At 43.9% G+C, this 21123-nt stretch overlaps 1 protein-coding gene across 1 annotated transcript in view; it reads right to left on the bottom strand.

The window, feature by feature from the left end:
* LIFR (LIF receptor subunit alpha) overlaps positions 1-6343 on the bottom strand; it is a gene marked incomplete at both ends in the record, with an annotated part of 36857 nt that extends 30514 nt beyond the window's left edge. Inside the window, 3 exons of the mRNA XM_084233978.1 lie at positions 1155-1294; positions 3935-4049; positions 6205-6343. Coding sequence (XP_084090104.1) covers positions 1155-1294; positions 3935-4049; positions 6205-6343 — 394 coding nt within the window. The remainder of the gene's footprint in view (positions 1-1154; positions 1295-3934; positions 4050-6204) is intronic.
* Positions 6344-21123: the final 14780 nt, after the last annotated feature.

Raw genomic sequence — 21123 nt, forward strand, 5'->3', positions numbered from 1 at the left:
AGATTTATTTAGATAACTGTAAAATCTGTCTTCTACCCAACAGGTTATAAAGTAACATGAGTCTTGTTGTTCATATATATATGTACAGAAAATATATTTGAGAGTTAACAGTATTTCTCTGTGGGTATTTGGATCATGCTTATCAGAACAAAACATCCTCAAGGGATCTCCATAAACTAAGAAGGAAAATAACAAGCATGGCTGTTCCCTTTATCTTCAAAGATGGCCCTAAGTAGTAACTCACTGAACAACACTTTGACCAGAAAATGGGACAGATTTTAAGTTACTACTTTCAAAATGTTCTATCTCAGACACAGACTACTCCAAACAGGTGTCCTGTCCATGAAATGGGACAGATGACCAAAGTAATTATATTCTCTTTCCTTTGCTTCAAAGTGATTCATTCCTATAAAGGTCATTATATTATCATTATGATACCACCCTAGATAGTTAGGAGCCAACACACTTGCACCCCACCATAAAAGACTCAAGACTACCAAGCGTTTAGGATTTTGCTGCATAACAAAATTGCATCTCTATCAACCTGGATTTGTCTCCTGCTTCCTCTCAACTTATAGCACATCTGTTGGGCTCTCAATCAGCACATGTTTAGAAGATGCCCACTGTGTGCCAGACATGGGCTGGGTGCTTATGTAGAAGACAAAGTTCCTGACTCTTGGAGACCTATCTTCTTGAGGAGGACACAGTAAGCAGTGTAACCCATCAATGTACACAGTAAATTATAAATACAATTGTGAGAAATACAGATTGCCTAAAGGAGTGTTAAGAACAGAACAGTCTTTCTGGGAGAGGCTGGTCAAAGACTACTTCTCCTCCCAAGAGCAGGTGGCATCTGAGAAATTCTGAGGGGCTCAGGAATCCACATGGCAAAGGGGTGAAGAGAAGAGCACCCAACCGCCGAAAGGATCTTGACCCCTGTGACATCTACTGGGACAGACTGGAAGACAAGCTTGCTCCCTTCTTAACCTTGGCTGTGCTCTACAACACACAGTGTGGTTGCTGGGCAAATGAAAGAATTACTGTAACAACAGACTCAAAAGAATGTAAGTTTCTGCCAACTTTAGAGCACCACAATACTAACAAAGACACTCTTCTGAGTTACTTTAAAATTAATTTTCCTTATGAATACTTACAGACGTTTTTTTCACTTAAGAGGAATTTACTCATCAAACTTCCAAAGCCATGTGAAGAGTTTATCATTATTTCATGGTCACCAGGTGGAAGAGGTGGGATTTTGATATTTGCTTTCTGTGACTGATAACAAGAACGCGGTCTGCAATATAAGAAATTGAACTTTAATTAGTAGATAAAATTGATAGTGCCATTTTCAAAAAAAACTGATTAATAGACAATTCAGTGGAAAACACTTTATTTTTTTAATGTACTTTTTTTTTTTTTTTAAAGATTTATTTATTTATTTATATAAGCACTGAGTACAGTCAGAAGTGCGGAAGGGTAAGAGAACTCACTAGAGCCAGAGTGGGGAACAGAACAGGCAGACTGATGAAATACACTGCTGAGGGGAGCAGCGGGCACAGCAGGAGATGTCTGCACACCATGTGGAACCCTCACTGGCGGCCGGGGATTGAACCGGCGCTGCAGAGGCTGTGGGCAGCTTTGTAGCCCAGCGCTCAACCGCTGCACCACTGGGGAGGCCCAGAAAACACTTTAGGTTCTTCTGCGTGCACGCACACACACACAAAATGACTGATGGATTACACTGAATTTTAAGACTGAAAAAAAGTTCATCAATGTAATGGCAGAATACGAACCAGACTGTACTAGAAAGTGGTACTAGAAAGCAGCACCTAGCATGCCCTATGAATTCCCATCCAATCTCTGCAGCCTTCCCTCCTCTGTCCCCTGAACGGCCTGCATCTGTAGGTCACACAAGCCCTCTGTCCTTTAAGCTGAGATGGCCTTCTGAGGAAAGAAAGGACCTTGGCTACTTGTCCATGTGTCTGCCCCCTTGAACACGCCCTCCACTTGTCCACCCCCTGCCCTGGCTCAGAGTTCCTGCGAGCCAAGCTTTCTCATCTGCGCTGCTTTCAGCAGCGTCCAGCTCCCCCGCCCATTCTCTCCTAGACAAAAGTGATTTTTCCTCTGTGGCTCCAGGGCCTTTTGTGTCTCTACAAAGCATGCTGGCATTCTTTATTATTATTCCTATACATTTCTAACTTCCCATGAAAAGATTAATTCAAGCGAAGGACTCTGGTGCCTTCTGTTTCCCTGTCCCTGTCCAGCACCTGCACAGGCCTCTCAGGTTATTCACATGGGGTGCAGTCTCAGACAGGTGGGGTCCTATGGGGGGCCTCTTTAATGCCACAAAGTGGCCTGAATTCTCTACCATGTGCTATTTCAAAGGTGCAGCCATTGGACCCGTTCAACTGGATGTCCTTCTGCCCACTTTCTGCTGCGAAAACTGAGTATTCCTACTCCACATCCACATGTCCTCTGGCAGCTGCTCTGGACCTGACACTTCTGTCAATCCTGCTTGGACCTTCTCAGCACTGCACCCACAGCACTGTTGGGATTTGTACCCTGAGAACTCCCTGGGGTCAAAACTCCCTTCTCTCTGTGTGGTCCCAGGATTCATTAGTGAGTGTCATTTACCAAATATTCAGGTTCTTTTCATTTGAACTCCCAGTGATGACATGACACCTCCCTGAATCTTGACGTAAAGGTGTTGTGACTTTATCAGCAGAGGAATCTGAGTGAAAGTCACATTCATCACTTCGAGCAGGAAGCTGTGAAAGCAGGCGCAGGCTGTGCTGGCCTCTCCCCACTGCTCCCACCGCCACGTGCCCTGCCGCGCCCCAGGCTGGGGGCCCCTCAGTCTGGGGTCCGAAGGGAGAGGTGTCAGTTAACTCAGCACTGGCTGAGAACACAAGCAGAAAATAAGGAACTAAGATTTGGCGGCTGTCTCTGCAACACAACCAAACTCACCCTGGCTCCTAAATGGCCTGGTGCTTATGACAACACTCAGTAAATGTACACAGTGGGGGAAGATCTGAGAGAATTCAAACACACGTGTGTCAATGTCCAGACCACTCGACAGCAGGCTGGGACTTGGACCTCCCTGTTGAATCTCTTGGTGTTTCCAACAACTTATCACCTGGCTGTGGTTAGGGACAGGTAAGGGGAATGTCCCAGCTTCAGGCAGGCTAGAGCCTCAAATCCCGGCTCGGGAGCATCCGGCCAGTCCCGAATGAAGGATGTGACAGAAACTGCTGCTTCCCTCCTAATGTACATTTCCCATTTTGCTCAACAACAAGCCAACATTTATCTGGGTATGTGGTGGCACACACGGCCACCCAGCTAGGAGGATGCGGGGCCAGCCTCTGGCAACTCGGTCTGGCCATTTTACTACGTTCTGGTCAATGAGACAAAAACAGGGGTGCTGTGTGGGACTTCTCAGAAGTCTTCTTTACAAAAACCTTTGTCTTCCTACTTTCCAAAATTCACACGCAACAGTCCCCAAGCATTCTCTTCGAAAAGCAGACCCAGCTGAACACAGCTGAGTAGGCACTAAAGAGAAACCTGGGTCTCTCGCGGTCATCAATAACCATTGTAGCCTGTAACTGACATTTTACACAGGAGTAAGTGCCTGTTTGTTAAGGCATTCATACAGACACTTTCTGCTAGCACAGTCAGAATTTAAACTTAACTGCATACTCAGACATTGGTTTGAGACAGACCAGCCACACAGCACATTACTTCTTGACTATTCATATCATAAAAGAATCAAAGTTTTGGCCAGGAGAAGGGTTTGTTTCATCTTGAATGATTGATGTGATTCACAGTTTTTAGGAAACAGAGAGTAAATACTTACAGAATAAAATCTTTATGCTCTAAAATTAAAGATAAAGAACTTTTTATCTTTCTGTGGTAGCTGATGAAGTATTTCCATTACCTGTTTTCAATGCAAACTTCGTAGAAAGCACCACGGCCTGCTCCAAAGGATGCTTTCCAAGAACAGTCCCACACTTGTAAATTGTGAGTTATACACTTTAAATCACGAGGAGTCCCTGAAGAAGGAGAAAGAACACACAGGCACACAACATGCTTATTTTAACTACTGTAAGCAAGTTTAAAAAATCAGTTTTCAGTCATAAGTACAAGCATGTGTCTGCAAAGGGCTGGTGGTCTTAGTGCAGAGAGGAAGACATAAACATTCACCAAGGAGGACACTGGCTTTCTATTTCATGGTGGAGCCTGTGTTTAAAAAAGTCTAGTGAATAAACTGATGAAAAGGGGGCAACCACTAGACCCTTTAGGGGTTAGGCTTCTACCCTTCTGACCCAGGATTCCATCAAAAATTCCACCTCCGGACAAGTAAGAGAAAAAGAGGGAGTGACTGTGTATGTTAGATTCAGGGATGAAGCCAGGAAAGTGCCTGGGAGAATTTTATTTTTTTAAGATTTATTTTTACTTATTTATTCATACAAGAACCGGGTATAGGCTAGACGTGCAGGGGTGAGAGGACTCACCAGAGACAGAGTGGGAAGCAGAACAGGTAGATCTACTGAAATACACTGCAGAGGGGAGCAGCGGGCAAGACAAGAGAGGTCTGCTGTGCCATGTGGGTGAGCTCCCTGGCTGGGGATTGAACTCAGGCCACAGTGGCTGGCCATAAAGTCAAGCCTGGGAGTATTTCAATCTCCACTAGTCCCTTTGTAAAAAACATGTAACCCGATAACAACCACGGTGTCCAGGCTCACAGCACAACTTCTCAACACTCCTCGTCATGCCTGCTTCATGTACTGGGCCACCATCTACACAGAAATCTCAATACCAACCTTTAGATTTTTACAGAACATTTTAAGTTTATATAGTAATAAGTTTACACAAGTTTCTGAAAAATATAGATATTATATGGGCCTAAGCAATCGTAAAGTAACAAATAGTTCAGGTGATTGCAATCTAATAGTATTTACTCAAATGCATAAATTAATGCCACAACAGGGAAGACTTAAGTACTGTGCAATGGAAAAATGTAACTCTGAAAGGCAAATGGAGAGAAGATGGTGGGGGGGGGGGGTGGAGGGGGAAGAACAAAAAAAAAAAAAGAAGAAGGAAGAGGGAAGCAGGAGAAAAATTATTCAGTTTAAAAAGGTATCCACAGGACCTCCCTGGTGCACAAGGGGTTAAGACGCAGCCTATGATGCTGTCCGCAGCCACTGCAGCATGAGTTCCATCCCCAGCCAGGGAGCTACCCACATGGCACAGCAGACCTCTCCTGAGTCACCCACTGCTTCCCTCAGCAGTGTATTTGAGTAGATCTGCCTGTTCTGCTCCCCACTCTGTCTTTGGTGAATCCTTTCACCCCCACCCCACACCTCTGGCCTGTACCCCAGTTCTTGTATGCATAAATAATTTTTTAAATAAAATTAAAAACAATAATAAGGTATTCCACCTCAAACTCTCTATATAAATGTGTATAAAAAAGCTTTTTTCCCTCTAGTGTTCACATTTGGTTGGAGTAACATTCACTACAGCAAGGAATTATAAAACTATTTATGTAAGATGGAAAACAAAACCACTAGAAGCACTCATATGAGAAATCACTCGCAATCAAAATAAAATTATTTAAAAGCGATCTTGGCGAAAAAAGAAGTTTAGCTTAGCAAAACTAAACTATGGCAGAGGGATAATAACATTCTTTATAGAAACAAGCTAGGTAATAGCTACAAAACATTCTGACATTTAAATAAGATGAAAACAACATAGTATTAAAGAAAGATACTCAGATTTCATTGGATGACATTCTGAAAGGCAACATCATAGAGACAGAAGACAGCTACGTGTTGGCTGGAGGCAGGAATGGGAGGGGCTCAGTACTGGAGCTTGGGGACCCTTCTGGGGGGTGGGACTGCTCTGTACCTTGACTGTGCTAGTGGCTACAAGGCTGCATGCGCTTGTCAAGACTCACAAGACTTCACCCCAAGAGGGTGAATTTTACTGTTTGTAAATTATACCTTTAGCTCCTTAAATGGGTAAAGAATATTTAGATCTATCTTGAAGAGTCTTTGTAAAAGAAATCAAAAGTACACAGAAAAAGGATAACAAAGATTGTAGGCACTTAAAAACCTGAGGAATTCAATAAAGACACAAGATCACTTCAAAATCAAAACGATAACGACACCGTGATCGGTTCCTTCTCTGTGGCTCTGATGCACTTACCCTTTTTCTGGCTATTAACTTGCTTCATTAAATACAGCAGTATGAATGCTGACAGGAGCCACCAGAAATTCGAAGCCATCCTCATCCTTGTACCGCTCACCATCCGGGATTGTCGTCTCAAACACAAGGAGATGTCCATGGTCAGTCCTAGGTGAGGAGAAGAATTTCAAATGGTGCTCAAGTTACCCAAACACATGCCTCACTGTCCAAACGAATGTGGAAAGGGAAGCTGGCGACAATGAAACACACCGCGCACTGGTGACTGCACGCACCGTGAGTTGCCAGGCTTCAGAAGACAGGAGCAGTCAGATGCTGCTGCTGCTGATTCAGGGGCCCATTTCAAGGGTTGATTTTCAAAGGATAGGCTGCTCCAAGTTCAATATTATACATTTATCAACTCTCAAATACCACTAGAATATAAAAACTCAGTGCATAAAACTGAATTTTGGGCAATTTTAAGTGATACCTGAAATGACTTATTTTAATCAGTATGTATGGACATTCACAGTCACTTATTTCTGACAAGTAAATGTCACAAATGGTTTTCTTATGCATTTACACTGTGATATAAAGTTTCTATTGCATATAAATTCAGACAGCATAAAGAGAGAAAAAATCAGGGTAAAAACCAGTTCGAGGGTTGGTGGATGTGATAAGAACACTGGCAAAACACAGCTATCTAAAATTTAACAAACACTATAACGACGACAGTGGGGAAGGGATCATTGGCAGACAAAAGGTTGTAACACGTTTCTGCTGCAAAGGAAAGCATGTACCAGCAGCAGCAAACTGGGGGCAGGAGGGAGTCTGCAACAGGGAAGGCCTGCTGCATCCTAGGAGCGCCCTGGAACAGTCCTCACCCAGGCAACACTGAGAGCAAAGCCTCTGCCCTCAAGAAGCCCAGCCTCTCGCTGGGAGAGGCACACGCACATAAACAAACAAGAAACTTAAGACCCTGATGTGCACTTTAGAAGCTAGAATAAGTCAATTTGCGTGGGAGTGTGTGAGTGCAGGAGAGCTGTTACTTGAGCTAAACCTGACTGATGAGACCAGGTGAAAGACAGCAAGACCAAGGGCAAATGCCATGCACAAGGACCAGCTTGCCAGGAAGAGGGCTGGAAGGATCACACGGGGCTTCGTGCCATTGAAAGGATTTGGAGTTTAATGGGTTGAGATTAGAAGTTGCTGAAATGTTTTAATCATGATCCAATTTGCAATTTTAGTAAGATTTCTCTAGCTGCTCCATGAAGGAGGACTGGGGGGGGGGGGGGTAGATACCACATCCCAAACTAGAATATCAGTGGCAAGGATGGAGTTTTCTAAGTGAAAACTTGGAAAACATGACTTGGCGGTCATGTGATGGCCCTGTTCAGAGATGGGGGGTCTCACCAGTGCATTACACGCAGAGAAGTCCTTGGTTAAATGCAAAGACTGGCTCTGAATCCCAGCTCTGCCACTTACCGTGTGACCTGAACTCTCTGGGATTCAGTTTCCTCACTTGTGAAGGGGATAACAATTGTATTTTCCTCTCAAGTTTATTGTGAAGATTAAATGTATAAATAGATGCCACACACTTAGAATGGTGCCAAGTGCAAGGAAGAGCTGTGCATGTATGTATCTATGTGTTGTGTGAGGTGCAGGCAGAAAAGCAGCAGGGTGGTGACTACACTGGGGGAACCCAGCCAGGGATGGACGATGGTACCACTGCAACCCTCTCTGTGAGCAGGAAGAAGAAGCAGTGCTCTGTGGGCCTGAAATTAAAAGATTCAAAGACAGAGGTCAACCTAGATACGCTTCTGCTCCAAGTAGAGATATCTCCCTGAGGATCATAAAAGAATCGCCGAGGAGACCAGAACAGCTGACACAGCCCAGCGCCAAAGCAGAAAGTGTCCTCTGCTGCGTTGAGGGATTCCACGGTCATGCTGCTCCGTCCACTCTTGCCAAATGGAAACGATCGGCTGACCAGTCGTTGCAATGTGCGTTTACCTTTTACTGCAGTTCATTTTATCACCCTTGGCAGAGAAAGCGCTTCTTATACACTGAAGCTGTGTGGCAACCTAGAGCTGAGCAAGTCTCCAGAGCATGTGCTCGGTGACACACTCAACTAAGGTGTGTACACTGTTTTTATTTAGACACAATGTCGCTGCACACTTAACAGGCTAAGGTGTAGTAGCATAAACACAGCGTTCACATTCAATGGGAGACACAAGACTCTTGGGATTTGCTGTACTGTGACCTCTCTTCAGGGTGGCGGTCTGGGCCCGACCTGCACCAGGTCCACGGTGCCTGTGCTGAAAACACCTTGTCGGACCTAAGACTGCCTCGCTTTTAAACTAATCGCTTTAAATTAAAACAGACCAAGAATAATAAAATATTTAAGAGAAGTCTAAATTGTAAAAGAGAAATTCAGGGTAAACAGGATCACTGAAAGGGAAATTAAAAAAAAAAAATTACTCCCAGAGGAAAGAGTAATAATGGGGGAAAAGGAAAAGGAAAAAATAAAAACAAGCACAAACCACCTATAAATAGTATTCTCAGAGCAAACACAGCACTGCCATGCAACAAGAGGAGGCTGCAAAGAAAAATAATCAGAAATAAAACAGCTCTTATAAGTTAAATACATTAGCTGACATTAAAATTTTTAAAAGAGACATGAGGTATTTCAGAAAAAGAAAACAAAAGACAATCAACGCGAGGTGTGAGAAGCGGGGACTTGACAAAAGACAGGGGCCCAACAAAAGCAGGTCAGTGAAAGCAAACAGCAAGGCCTCTTCCTGGCCACTGTAGAGCAGTGTTGAAAACCGGGAAAGCAATCCGAGCAGCTAAACAATCACAACCAAAACACACAGGAGGCACGAGCACCCATTTCACAAGTGTCCAGTTATTTCTTGGATAAGCAATTCCCTAGTCCATCCCAGTGTTCTAACACTGGAAATGCGGTCCTGGAATGTTTAACATGGCAGCTCTAAAATTACAGAATTATACAGCATTAGAGAAATAATTGAATAAAGGAGACCCAGCAGGGCCAAACCATGACTAAAGTAATATAAACCGTATCCACTGACTGATTACACACTATCCTGAAATGAGACAGCCCCTCACTACAAGTTTACAGTTTCTGGAGGAAAGACAAGAGTGTTCCATGAAGTGGCACGTGGGGGAAGCAGGCAGGAAGGCGCTCTGGATCAGGTGGAGTGGATTCGGACTCTCGGTCTGGCTCCATTAGTAACAGGACTGAGGGCAAAGCACTTAATCCCTCGGCCTCAGCCTCCACCACTGCAGCACCGCGCAAATACTACAGGGCCCACAGGACAAACATCTCGAGTCAGGTGGCAATATTCTGGTCCTGTTGCCACGATGGCTCACCAGCACTAGGTCAGCCCCAGCACCAGCCCTAGTTCAGGGTTGGCACTGAGGTCAGCAGCAACAGGGTGGAGGTGCAGCGGGGTGCTCTGGAGCCATCAAAGGAAGTGTCTGCATCGCCTGCCAAACTGGAAATAGGAAGGGTGATACAGAAGACATTCACGCTGGAAATTTGAAGCAAGTCATTCAGGCCATATGATATTGTGCCTGCAACACATGTGCCTTCTTTACCAAGCGAAACTTTCAAATGGGCTCACTTGAGAGCCAGAACACTACACCAACAGAGCCCTCCGGCACACTTTCAGGAAGAAAAAGAAACTTGTCTCTGTTCCCTTCTGATAGAATCATTGTCAGAATTTGTTTTTCTCTACCTGTGTCTTGCTCTTTAGAGGAGAACACATTTTTTACAGAACTTGAGGGCACTGATTTTCAAAATTAGGAAGGCTGTCCTGGCAGCAACAGAATGCAAACATAAATGCAAATGCCCAGAGGGGTCAGCAGGTAACAGTCTCCAGAGAGGTGCAAACTAGAACTCACCTGGTGAGTCCGCAGAGGGAAGCAATGGGGTTTGGTTTGCCAGATTTTATGATTTTTCAAGACACGTTAGATATCTGGGATTTTATATGTAACACTCAAGTGTGTAAATATAAACACCTAATTCTTTTTTTTTTTTTTTTTAATATCCAAAGGCCAAAGGAAACACTCCTGGCTGTATCCTTCCTGGGGTCACTGCTGTGTACGCTTATATCATCCCTAAAGGACACAAAAATGTCTTAAACACACCCTTGTTTAAGAAAACTGATAATACAGAATCAATTTATGAAACTATTGAAAACAAAGGGAAAAAAATCTGGTTTCTGCTTGTCTGTTTTCATATCAGTTAGGATGCCAAGGAGCCGGCCACAAGAGCAGAGCGGCCACGAGCAGAGCCCCTCAAGTTCAACAAGAGGAACACAGCAATGGCTGGAGCTTTGGGGCGCTCTTGTGAAAGTGGGGCATCTGCACATGGACTCTGGCTTGCTTCCTCCTCAGTTTTGAGAATTCTGGGTCCAGTCAACTGATGATCTGGACCTTTCTGCTGAGGATAATTAGAGAAGAATGGAGAAAATTAGAGCTTGAAGGCTGGGGAGGTGACCTACTGCTGTGTTTTGTTTACTGTGATTCTGTTTTTTGCCTTGTTGGAGGGTGGAGGGGGAGACGGGTGGAGGGGGAGACAGGCGGAGGCATTCTGCAGGCAGCTCTCTACCCTAGTGCATGCAGGCTATCCCGACCCCCTGGGAAGGAGCTGAGAGATGCCTGCTCCATCCAGGAAAAGCAAGAGGACTGAAGCATCCGTTTACTTCAAGACTTTTATCTTTGTGTCGCTATGGGGAAGTAGCTCCCTTGTCATTAATACACAGAAGGAACTGAAACACTGGAGCGAGAAAAGCCACTTGACTGCAGAGAGGCAAAATAAACGTCTGAGCAGGTCACCGTATCTACAGAAGAGACGCATACTCCAAACTTGACAAGTGGAAAGTAAACAGCATCCACAATAAGGATTTCTAGTCTTCTTTGCCGCTTTCAATTAGGAAACATAAAAAAAATGTGTAATAAATTTGGCCAGTGACTATTTTCTGGTTCCATGTCCCTGTTTGCACCAGCTCCTGTTTCCCCACCACACACAAAGGCTTAAGCGCCCCATGCTTCACCCTCTTCAGGAACGTAGGCTTTGCAGAGAGGTAGACTCTACTGTATTACTAAAGAGAAGGTAAGGGGCTTCAGTAAAACGAGAGACACACCTGTGAAGATGCACACCTGGCTGGGCTGGGAAGCTCCATTTGGGCAGACTGGGGCTAGACTGTAAGGGAAGCAGCCAAGGCTGAAGCAAGGGGGCAGATGAAAGGAAGTGGCGTTTGAAGGAGATTCACAAAGATATGATTGCAACAGCCAAGGCAGACACAATAGCCAACATATACATTCAGTCTGAAAGTACGAGAACAATGACAATGATCTGAAGAGCTTCCAGGGAGGGGGAGGTCACACCAGGCTCAGGGATGCGAGCAGCATGAGGACATCAGCACGTTGTGGCTTGCCCTTGAACTGGACAAGCCTCTGCTGTCATATCGCGATGACGACAGCACTATGCCTGGAGCAGACTCTGGGTGAACAGGGGACCTGGAATGTCTGGACAATGCACACTCATTGCCTCTGCCCTGAAAACTAAAGAAAACACCTTCCCTCCCAAATCTGAGTGAAAATTATTTTCATACTTAACTTCCAGTCTCAACCAAGACAAGAACCAAGTGAAAGGACAAGATACATTTTATGAAGACTTTCCAGACCTCAAAAGATATACCTTCCATGCACCTATCTCCCTGAGGTTACTAAACAATGTGGTTCACCCACACACAAATGATGTAGAAAACAAAAGAAATGAGACAATGACATATGACCTTGGAGTTTAGCCCAGGAGGAAGGCCTGTGCCCCACCCTGCAGTCTAGTTCACACAGATACTGATGCCTTTCTCCAAGCTGCCGGTCCCTTCGTGACTCCTGTGGGCATGTATTTTCCCTCCTGCCTGGAGTTCCCTCTGCACGTTCTGCCTTCCTCCTCTAGTCACCTGGGAAACTCCTAGGAGGGGCTAGGAAAACCTCCTCACGTTGCAATGCCGTCCAGGATTCCCCAGAAGGTTAGATGTTCCCTCTTCTGTTTCCACAACACTTTGATTACAGCTCTCTTGAGGGGTGACACCAGCTATGGCCTGCAGGTCAAACCTCACCCCACTCTGCTTTGTAAATAATGTTTCACTAGGACACCATCAGGTCTATCACTCATGAATTGCCAGTGAGTGTTTTCGCATTACAGCGTCCCACAGAATTTGCACACCTGCACAGCCTGAAATATTCTCTGCCTGCCCCCTTGCAGCAGTCCTGCAGAACACTGCTCCACAGCATTCCTTCCCATTATACGACTCCCCCAACAGACTGTCAGTTCCCCAGAGGAAACGCCGTGAGGCCCGCCCAGGCCCAAGCCCGGTGCCTGGCACCAAGCAGACACTCAAAACTCTAAGCGGGCTGGTGGAACACAAACCCCATAAATGAATAAATGTTCACACCGTGTGCTTCAAGTGTTAGGCTCCATGAAAACCCAAGCACTGCCAACCCTGGACCGTACCCCTACTCCCCCCACCACACATACACCAGCATTAGCTTTTCACTAACCATCAATAGAATATTAATATATTTCAAGCAAATATATTTCCCAGTTTGCTTGCTTGCTTCCTTTCCAGCAAGGTCTAAATTTGATTTTCCTTAAGTCAGATTTCTCAACTTTGACTTTATGGCTTCTGCCCATAAAGTTTGCACCAAGATTATGTAAACTGTCACCTGCATTGTCTTCAAGAACATGCAGGCTTTTAACATTTTAAACTTGAATCCATAAAAAATTAACTTTGGTGGGCACTCTGAGTCAGAAACCTGGCTTTCCCCTCTCCCTCCAAAGGTCACTGCGTAGCCCATCAACGACTCAGCAATCCAGTCCTGCCCTCACTCACCTGAAAGGTCACTCAGATGCCATTCCTTCTCCCCTCGCCCCCTCCCTGGACGGTGTTACCTACCTTCCCATGAACCGTCTCTCCTAACAACTTCCAAAGATGTATCTCAAGGGTTGGTTTCTTCACACAGATTTCCCAACTCCTGAGCAGCTTCTTGCTTATCTATACAAATCTACTCAAATGAGATCCTTTGGGGAGGGGATGACAGAATATTGCCAGGCTGTCTATGGATTCAGATATGTCAAAGATGTCTCAAAAACGCCACAAAACTAATCTCACTCACCCTTCCACACCTGCTCCCTTGTGCCCCGTGGCACAAGTGAGGCACTGGTGTCCTCTGCTCATCCCAGCATAAGTCATCCTTGCCGCTGCCTCTCCCTCACCCCTCTTCCTACTCACCAGTTTTACCTCCAAAACAGGCCTTGATTCTTTCCTACATTCTCTCCCCGATTTCCATGTCCTCCGTTCGGCTCATCAGCATCTCTGGCAAAGTTATTCAAGTCCCTACTAACTTCATCCCGTGGCCTCCAGCCAAGGGCTCACACAGTCTGACTTCCAGTCACGCACCTGGCTCAGGGAGAACTGCCTCCTTGAACCCTCAAGTCCAGGCCAAACATCAGGAGGCTGTCCCACCCTCAGCTGGACTGCAGGGCCAAATTTTGACTCCACCTCCAGGTCTGCTCCTGCTCAACTCATGGACTCCCTGTCCTGGGGCATCTGTCCCTGCTCTCCCCGATCTCCAGTGCCTCACCTCACTTTGTTTTACTACCTGGAGCATGGATCATAGTGTGCTATGTATCATGGGAATTATTCTTTCCCATTATCCCACCCTCTTTGCCCATTAATTATAATCTCCCTAAAAGCTGAGATTTGTCTTTACGACACTTTGCATTTTTTTTAATTTATTTATTTATACAAGCACTGGGTACAGTCAGAAGTGCGGGAGGGTGAGAGGATTCACCAGAGACAGCAGGGAACAGAGCAGGCAGACTGAAGAAATACACTGAGGGGAGCAGCAGGCACGACAGGAGAGGTCTGCTGCGCCATGTGGGACCCTCGCCAACAGCTGTGGATCGAACCGGTGCTGCAGGGGCTGCGGGCAACTTCGCAGCCCAGTGCTCAACCCCTGTGCCACCAGGGGAGGCCCGACACTTTGCATTTAAGGTGGTTTTATATACACAACATATTCAAGATGTACTTAGTGAACTGAACAAAAATCCACTCCAATAGAGTCTTTGGTGAGGACTTAAAATATTTTGATGACATTCAGTTGCTTATGTTCTGAAGAAAAAGCTAAATGACATGCTTTTGAGTGTACCTGTTTGCTATTAAACACACACACACACACACACACACACACACACATAACCAGAGTTTATGAGTAAAAAGACAATACTGGCTCAAATTTCTGGAAGATTTTTTTAATACATGAAGCAAAACTGTCCTTAAACATTGAAATGCTGGTTTCAGCTAAATCTATCATGAGGATACAGAACTCATAAATATACTCTTCAGATATCACACATTGTTTACTACCGGCAGGAACTATTTTAAGTTCTTTAAATGCAATATCACATTTAATCCCCATGACAACCCTGTGATGTCAGTATCATCATTCTCTCCCTTTTTATAGCAAGGAAAATGAACACAGAGAGGTTTTTAAGACTTGCCTGAGGTCGCACAATATTTAATGGACAGAACTTGGGATTTGAATTCTGGTCTCACTGCAAATCTTATCTCTAGACCATTACACTACACTGGAAAATGTGGGGCAGGAAACTAGCTGAACCGGAGTCAGGAGTCCTGGCCCTGGGTCCTGCACCACCACTGACTACGTGACAGGAATCCAACCTTGGACAAGCCTCCCAGCATCTCAGCTCAGCTCAAAACCACAAGCTCTGACTCAGGGCCGACTTTCCCTACTTTAAGTGTCACGAGAAATTCAAGGGACATCTCTCAGGACACAGTCCCTGTCACCTTGATCATCTAGGAGATTTGGGACGTGACCAGGGATGCTGCTCGCCTGCCCAGCCTGGTTCAATGTGGCTCCTGGGGGTGACAACACCTGCTTTAACAAGCACCTCCAATCACCACGTGCTGACGGAGTCAGACAGTCTGTGTTCAGGGAACAAAACAACAAATAACTCTCCTCCCCACACTAAATCCACTGGTTAGCTTTTAGCTCAGCAGGTGCACACTCAGACACTCCAAGGGTCAGTGGGACGGTAAGGGGAGCTGCGCAGGTGGTGGGCCAAGGCGGGCAGTCCAGAGAGCCCCTTGCCTCCATATTACCAGGGACATGGGTCCCCTGGAGTCACAGGCCTTCAAAGTTTTCAAAAAGAGCCAGAAAATGCAAGGTTTGGTTTTGTTGGTTTTTTAATGTGAAATCTCCTTATTTTTAAACACTGGCAACTAATTCAATTTTTAAAAAAACACATTGTGGGCCAAACAAAACACATGTGCAGGCCAAATCCAGTTCTTAGGGCGCCAGTTAACAACCTGTTTCAAAATGCATTGGCATTAAAAAATTCTTGCCTTGCTGTTGAAATAATCTTAAAATATCAACTGTTTGAAGACTTACACTTCAGGGCACAGATATTAACCAGAATGTGCCTGAATGTTTTCTTAGCAGTCTTTGGGTCTGCATCTGAAAATTCTCTTTTCCAAACAATTCAAATGGTCTCTTTTTTCCTCTCCATGATATTATTTAATCCTAGGTCTCAAAATCCAAAGCACATTTTAGAACATAGAAGCTTTCTCCACTCCTTCCCCCTAAATAAAGACAAGAACTACAATAACACCTTTATTTTGTAGACAGTCTATAATGTCTTCTAAGTACGTGGAAGGAAGCACTTTACCTTACGTGAGTCCTTTACGTAAGAGGGAAAGAGAGAATGAAAAACAAAACAGAACCTGAAATAACTGGCCTTTGGCAAAGCTATTTCAGAAGGGGACAGTCTGTCACGAAAGCATATTCTATAGACCAGAGGCCTGTGAGCTGGTGCTGGGCAGATGACAGAAAGTACTGAGGAAGGGAGGCCCAGACCAGCGCATGTAGTTACCCCGAAAAGGTGAGGCAGCGGAACCAGGAAAGCAACATTGGGAACAGTCACGAGGCATTGTTTGAACCAGGACTTTTTCAATGCCTGGAAGAAATTTAAGAGCAAGATGACGACATAAAGGTTATGTAAGAAGAGAGGGAAGGAGTCTTTTGGGCCATGATTAACCTTACTCAGGGTGCTAATTAGTGGATAATGTCTCCTAGACAAGGGTTATAGACAGACTGACAGAGCTCTGTTTTTCTTGAATTTTCATTCAAGAAGTAGATGAAGACACATGAATCACATTTCTCAAATCTGTGGATGAAAAAAATTGAGCAATATAGCAAATATATTGTCTATAACAATAGGATTCTGATAAATTAATCTAATAAATGGATAAGGTAAATTTAGTACTGTAATACAGCAAAAACAAGCAAAAATACAGGTTGAGGAACAACATGTGGGAAAAACACAAGACTGGTCAGTGAAATGGGCCAATGACATTCTATAACTGCCAAAACAATGACCATTCTTTTATCCTCATTTTATCTTTGTCTAAAAACCTGTTCTCCAAGGGTACTGAAATTAGAGAAACATTTTTTAGCTTGAAAGAGTAAAAAGACACTCCAATATTAAGATATTAACATGAAACAAACTATTATTGTTGATTTTATTACTGCCCGAACTATTCACACTATAAATTCTTGACTTACTATAAATTTCACTCTAAGTATTCTCTTTCCATCTCTCCAAAGGTGCAATCTACTCCTCATGTTATTTTACCTTTTCTGCAGATTTACTGAGGTGTCATTGACAAATAAAATTGTATATATTTACAGCGTGTAACAAGATGATGTGATATACGTGTGCATTATAAAAGGGTGACCACAGTCTAGTTCATTCACATACCTATCAACTCACAGAGCTACCTTCTTTTTTGCTGTTGTATGACAATACTTAGGATCCACCCTCCTAGCAAATGTCAAGTGTACGCACAGTACGTACAGTACCCTGCTGCATGCAGTCCTCCAAGACTGCTTCATCTTACAGCTGAAGGCTGGTATCCTCTGACCACCATCTCTAGGCAAGTAGCCCACTGGACATTTAGCAGCTAAGGATAGGATTGAACATGCTAAAAGTGTTTCCGCTATGTAAGTTTAATCAGAAGCTTTTACACAAGAACCTGGTGGAATAAGCACAAGAAGAGCATGCGGTCATTACCGCGGCACCGCCTCTGCATTAAGAAAATAAAGACAAACTTCAGGTCCAGTCTGGCTGGGGCGTTATCCACTTGGGCTGTGGTGTTCCTTAGTGGCATCTGGATTCCTCAGCCCGCAATCTGAAGTCAACCTTCTAAAATGTCTGTCTCACATGCACAAAACTTCTCATGGCCCTCCCTGGCCTATTGGAAAAGGTCCCACCTCTAGCTTGGCATGCGGCCGTTTCACGCCAGCAACCTTCCAAATCCCACTCCTGCCCAATGCCCCACCCTGGGTGCCAGGCCCTGTCACCCGCTGGGTCACTGTGCAGACTGTACCCTCTACCCAACCTCCTTCCCACTCCACTCTTGCTTGTCCATTTATCAAACATCAACTCGTCCTTCAAAACTTAGCCACATCACTCCAGATCCCCCCACCCCAGCATTCTCATCCCAGAAAACACAGACCACCCAATGATGACCACCTTTCTCACCAATGGAGGTAGGGACCTCACCAATCTCCAGGTCCCCTGCACCCCAGCACAGGGCTGGCATACATTAAGCACTCAAAAAAAAAAAAAATCTTTGCTGAAAAAGGTCTTTTTATTGCAGAAAAAAATATGTGCAATAAACATGACAGCTACAATGGTATCAGTATACACCTAGTCCAGACAAATTGATAAAAGAAGAGGGGAGAGTGAGATGAATGCCTTCAATAGCAATAAAAAAATACGCAACCTACACACTCAGAAATATAAATGGACAATAAGTATGAACACAGATGAGGCCATATTTCAACCACACGCTGAAGAGCCCATGATTCTCATCATGTGGAGAAGCCAGAAGCTACTCTGCAGCTGTGTGAGCCCAGGCAGTGACAACATGGCCAACACTGGGACTCCAGGCACCAAGGTGGGTGGAGCGCTCCACCTGTACCCTCACAGCTCTCCCAGGAGGTCCCCTCCAGAGGGGCACAAATGAGGAAAACAGACATTAAGGGGCCTGCCCAAAGTCTCACAGCTTGTAAGGAGAAAAGCCAGGATTTGAACCCAGGTTCAAAATTGTAACAGCAGAACCTGAGCTCTGAGCTATTCTTTTGTGACACATTTTAAATCAGAGGCCGCTGACTTGATCACACTACTAACAGTGACAACAAACCAGGATGCCTAGTGGCACAGCTAGTGTGTAGCGCCTACTACCCACTAGTTGATTGCACTTCTAGAATTTCTCCTAGGGATTTTAGAGAAGTTTATGAAGATAGTTTTCACTGAATGCAAACTATAATTTGTAGGAAAAGAAATAACCTAAAAGTCCATCAATTTGGGACTGCATAAAGAAGATGATAACTTAATATTGCATCCGCCCAGGACTGCTTTCTCTTTCTGTATTTTTACCAATTCCTCAAACAATCATATTAATCATGTCACATATATACACACACACATATATATATATATATAATACATATATGTTTATACATATACATAGATGCACAGATGTATAGAAACAGAATGCCGTCAGGAGTTATCAACTTAGTACTGAGACTTAAAATGCTTTAATTTTCACTTACATCTCAGAAGTTTCTTTAATTTTTATAAAGTAAGCACTTCTTGTTTTACAACTTTTAAAAGCCAACTTCCATAAAAAGTATAAGGAATAAATAATTCACAAAAAAATAACAACAGCTAATACAATGAAAAAAAATCACTGTATTTCCTAGTACTTAAAAGTAGAACAAAATGACATAAACTAAATCAAAAGTCTTAAATATAAATATAAAATTCTTTAACTCCCTAAACTAATTTTCCTTTTATTTTTTTTTTTTTTTTTTGCATAGAAGAGCTGGGTGTAGGCCAGGGGTGCAGGCAGTGAGAGAATTCACCAGAGACAAAATGGGGAGCAGTTCTGGTGGATCTACTGAAATAGAGGGGAGTAGCGGATGAGGGGAGCAGCAGATGAGGGGAGTAGCGGACGAGACAGGAAAGATCTGCTGTACCAAATGTGAATTAGCTCCCTGGCTGGGGATCAAACTCAGGCCATAGCAGTGATAACATTAAGACTTAACCTGTAGGCCACAAGGGAGGCCCGAAACCAATTTTTAGGCAGAAATCTGAAATGTCATCCAAAAGGAAAAAAAGAGTTTTGTGCTCAAAGACATTTATTTCAGCTTTCATTATGAATAAGAACAGCTGAAACAATGCAAATGCTCAAGTTATGGTACAGCCTTAGAACGGAATGTTACACAGCCATCAATACACACTAAAGAATCTTTAGTGATAGAGAAATACTCATATAATGTTTTTTAAAATGGGGAACAAAACAATCTGCAGAAGGCGTGTGACTATCTGAAGAGAAAAAGCGAAGGAAAAGACTGCAAGGAAATGTCACACACACGGTTTATAACGGGTAACTGACAGGCCATGACTTTAGATATATTTCATTTGGACCATCTACTTAAAAGAAAAAGTGAATAATTTGCAAATATCCCAAAACACAGAAAATTCAGAAGCTCTGGAAACAATGATTTCACACACCACAGGCACCAATCAACTCCTGGGAAGAGGCGTCGTCCCATTAGACAAAACACATCGCTGTTGTCAATCTTGTAGTATAATCCAAAGGAAATGGAATATTTCTTATTATCTATCAAAAGCATAGAGACAAAAGGCAGGTCAGACTCCCTGCAGCACTGCATGTGACCAAAGTGGTCCTTGTGGGCATCTGAGGCTGTGGTGCCTGCAGCAGGCCCAGGAATCCCTGAGAATAGCTCTATTGGGGTGTGAGCTGAAAAGTTCCAAAACAGAGTCATCTGTCATCTTCCTGAGGCCAGCATTTGGGAAAGGCGAGACTTGGAGAGACTTGGCTAACTTTCTTGTCTAGCCAACAGCCCCATGTCTGAGCGTCAGTACTGCTGGGCTGCCCTGGATATGCCATCGCACACTCAGTATCTCTCATTAAGGGAGACAAATCGCCTTTTTGTGTAAACACCCCCCCAACCAAAAAATGAAAGGTAAGTGGGGTGGTCCCTGTGGGAGCAGGAAGAGTAAAGGGAGGCATGGAAAGCAATGGCATGGACAGAAAAATGTGAGTTGAGTAAAAAAGAACATGTTGACTTGGCTGGTGGCCTGACCTATGACATGACTTCATCTGCCTTGCATCCTGCAGAGGGACAAGGAAAAAAAAAAATGATTCATGAAAGCATCTCCTCTGATTAGGCTACATGAGAGAAATTAAAGGCAAGGTCAGCATTTGTCACGAAGGTTCAATACATCTTTTTGTATTTTATCAAAATATTTACCTCTGCTGCCAACTTAAAAAACCTTTTAAGGAAAAAATTACAAAATTAATGCTATTTTATACACTATAAAATGAAAACAACATTTTAAATGGCATCTTTTATTGCCCTAGTCCTCAGAATGTGCTGTAATTTCTCAAGAGAGATATACATGAGTTCCATTCATCCTGAATTTATTGGTAGGAACCCATCTCAGTAATTTTATAAAAGATAATCTCAAGAAGGCATGTCTTCCACAGAAGATATACAGTAGCAATTTAAAAAGTATTATCCTAGGATAGTCTCATACATGTTTAATATCAGTCATCACTAAATCATCAGTGAATGTCAAGATGAAATAACCTGGTCTGCTCCTCATGCAGTTTTGTGCAATAAGCAGAAGGCAATAATATTGTGGTCACTGAAAAGTGACATCACAACAAGCTCTTTTAAAACAGCAGGAGAGCTTTAATGGTCTTGGATATGCACTCCTATGCTCATCACTGC

Source organism: Talpa europaea (genome assembly GCF_964194135.1).
Source record: "Talpa europaea genome assembly, chromosome: 5".
NCBI lineage: Eukaryota > Metazoa > Chordata > Mammalia > Eulipotyphla > Talpidae > Talpa > Talpa europaea.